General features: G+C 35.4%; 1 protein-coding gene across 1 annotated transcript in view; it reads right to left on the bottom strand.

Annotated features, from left to right (window-relative positions):
* Positions 1-933: 933 nt before the first annotated feature.
* Positions 934-2,970, bottom strand: part of LOC107061423 (uncharacterized) — a 6,519-nt gene continuing 4,482 nt past the window's right edge. Inside the window, exons 2-5 of the mRNA XM_015310754.1 lie at positions 2,458-2,601; positions 2,276-2,367; positions 1,148-1,337; positions 934-1,035 (exon numbers count right to left, since the gene is read on the bottom strand). Coding sequence (XP_015166240.1) covers positions 943-1,035; positions 1,148-1,337; positions 2,276-2,367; positions 2,458-2,577 — 495 coding nt within the window. The 5' untranslated portion in view covers positions 2,578-2,601 and the 3' untranslated portion in view covers positions 934-942. The remainder of the gene's footprint in view (positions 1,036-1,147; positions 1,338-2,275; positions 2,368-2,457; positions 2,602-2,970) is intronic.

The raw sequence follows: 2,970 nt of genomic DNA, 5'->3' as shown, positions 1-2,970 counted from the left end.
AAAGAAAAAAGAAAGGTGGGGGGTGGGGGGGGGGGGGGGGGGGGAAGAACGACAGTGATGTTGGGTAGAAAAGAAAAGAAAATGGGGAAAAGAAGATTTGTCTTTTTTCTTTTAATTAATTTTAGTCTCAAATTTTTCTGTTTACGCTCTTTTAACGCGTGAGATCACACGTTTGTTCCACCTCGACTATTAAGTTGTCACATAGGATTGGTCAACGGTCAGAGGGGTTTAAAATATTGTGTTTCATTGAGTTTAAGTATTTAATTGGCAAAGTCATGAGTAGAAGGGTCTATTTGACAATTTGAGCTAAGTATAAGAGTCTCCTAGGTCATTCCGCCAAAATACGTTTTCCTATTAAAACAATTAAAATGTTTTAAAAGGAGTATTTGGTTAAGCAAAAGTGCTTATCACCAACAGAATGCAAAATAGACCAACTGAAAAAGATTGAAAAGGGGTTTTCGAAAACTGATATCAAGATAAAGCTAACCGATTTGTAGCTAAAATTTTGTGAAAAATTTGGGAACGCTAGAATATACAATTACTATTTGCCAAGGAATATAACATTCAAAGCACTTAGCTTCAGACTAACGAATTTCAAATTCAATCAGTAAAATGTAGCCACAAAGGAATATTTTTCATCATTTACAGTTCCCCATCTGCAATCTACTCTCTATTTATTCTACAGTTCCAAGTGTATCAGCATTAATTCTGTGATTCTGTCTGTGTTGCTCAATGGAGAGTGTGCGATTGACAAAGTTAATTTCTCCAAAGTGAGCATCATTATCTCTTGGCTATTTACCACAAGGCAGTGGAGGAGCCACCTTACAATGAGGGGTTCATCCGAACCCCCTTCAGCGGAAAATTATATGATTTATACATGGTTAAAATAATTTTTTAGGTATATATAGTAAATGTCGAACCCCCTTCGGCTACTTTATGTGTCTATTTTTTTAGATTTTGAACCCTTTTATTGAAAATCCTGGCTCCGCCACTGCGCACAAGGTATCCCATGAACAATGCAAACACAATGCATACCTATCACACAAGCAGTACTCATCATTAAATCAGTAATATTATTCATTTCATTAGACAGAAGTAATGATTTATAGGATGTGTGTGAGCACATTGTATGCATACAACTGCTTACCTTTAACATCCGATGCACTGTATGGCTGTCAATGTATTCTGAATTACTAGCATTAAAGGTGGAGAAAAATAGAAGAGAAGAATAGAACAGGCTGCCCATGTAGATTGCACTCCTTTCCCTCGTAAACGTGGATCCAAACCAGATAATTCCAATGCCAAGTGTTGGAGGTGCCAAAAGGCGGCAAACAAGCCTGTAGAGAAAGCAAGGAATGCTTTCTGAAGTTAGATATTTTTCAAATTATCAAAATATTCTTCAAAGAAGGAACACAGAACAACAAGAGATAATCAACTACACATACAGAAGGAGCAAAGTAACTGCTATTGAATTCATTAAGATGCAATATAATGTAGAAACTTAAAGAGCAAGCAAATGTCTGTGTCATATTAGAAATGACTTCAGGAAATCAGTGGAAACTTATTTAAGTGCACCCTTCATAATTTCGTCATGTTTCTTAGTTTCACTCATTTATGAGCACTCTTCAGAACTCCTTCACAAATACTGCTAGCTAAGAATGCACTTAATGGTGAGATAGAATTTTCTAACTGTAACATCCCCTAAACCCATGGAAGATATAAGTAATTACAAGTCATCAGTTTACAAATCCAAAAACAATAGCTCACAACCTAACAACAGACCAACATCCCAACACCCATATTGCTCAATATTTCTCATTCATATGCTAAGTATAATCCAATTCTGAACTGTGAAGACCTAGGTGATCAATCCTGCCATTCCAGGTTCTCCAAAACCTATGTGATCCTAGAAGCCACTTTTAGCTAACTGCATGCAAGAATGATACAAAATGTCAAATTCATCTACTCCAATGCCATTGTTCTCACAAGTCCTTATGAAAGAAGTTCCAGAGTAGGTAGTCATTCTAATTAAAGATGAAAAACAATACTAGTTTCTACAAGGATACCATTTTTTCCAGTAAGGATTTTGAGTAGATCTAATTATTAAGGATAAAGTAATCGCAAGTATATATACCAATCAGCATCAAGCCTTTCTCTGTACACAATTGAAGACTACAAAAATCAGGTTTTTGATAATATGATATGACAAGAAAGCAGTAAAAGCAACCATATAGAACGTCAACAACAGAAATATCTGCCATCTTTCTAGTCTTACTCTTGATCTATTTCAAAGAAATATTTGGTAAAAATGCCTACAGAAGCACCGATGGAAAAGGCAGCAATCATCAAGAGTAAGACCCTCGTCCTCTGCGTAGACAGAAGATTTACGATATAAGAAGCGACCTCAATAATAAATCAACAACTTGGAAGAAAATTTATAAGACACAGATCACATACCACTCTCAATGGTGATATAAAGTAAAGACAGAGTAAACTTGCTACAGAAGAAAGGATTGTGAACCGCCCTCCCGCTTCCCATATCCAGTGCGAGAAGGATCCAGAAGTAAAGCTCCACATGGCAAAGAAGAGAGTAAGATATACCTATATTTCAGCAAACTAATCAATTACAGGAAATAAGGGGAATCCAATACTTGGAAGCAGAAGTGAAAATGCATCTTCTCCAGCTAACTAGGTTTTGCAAAGAAAGAAAAGATCAAACACAAGATGCTGAAACCAGAAATTGCATAATACGTTCCATTCATAGAATCCTTGTGGTACTGTGAAAGCTGTTAATTTTTTAGATTCTTCTTCTAGCTTTAGATGGTAAAATCCTGATTTGCAATCAAATTTACTAAAATAGTTATATCCTTGTATTTGTCTTACTTTTAATACTTTGTTTGGTATAGGATAATTATATGTTTTTGTTTTTGCATTTAGATTTCTATAGTCAATTACCATACGACTTTTTCC

This window comes from Solanum tuberosum, unplaced genomic scaffold (genome assembly GCF_000226075.1).
Source record: "Solanum tuberosum cultivar DM 1-3 516 R44 unplaced genomic scaffold, SolTub_3.0 scf00001, whole genome shotgun sequence".
In the NCBI taxonomy this organism is placed as follows: Eukaryota; Viridiplantae; Streptophyta; class Magnoliopsida; order Solanales; family Solanaceae; genus Solanum; species Solanum tuberosum.
Note: the sequence above shows the minus strand (reverse complement) of the source record. Positions and strands in the feature narration are given on the sequence as shown.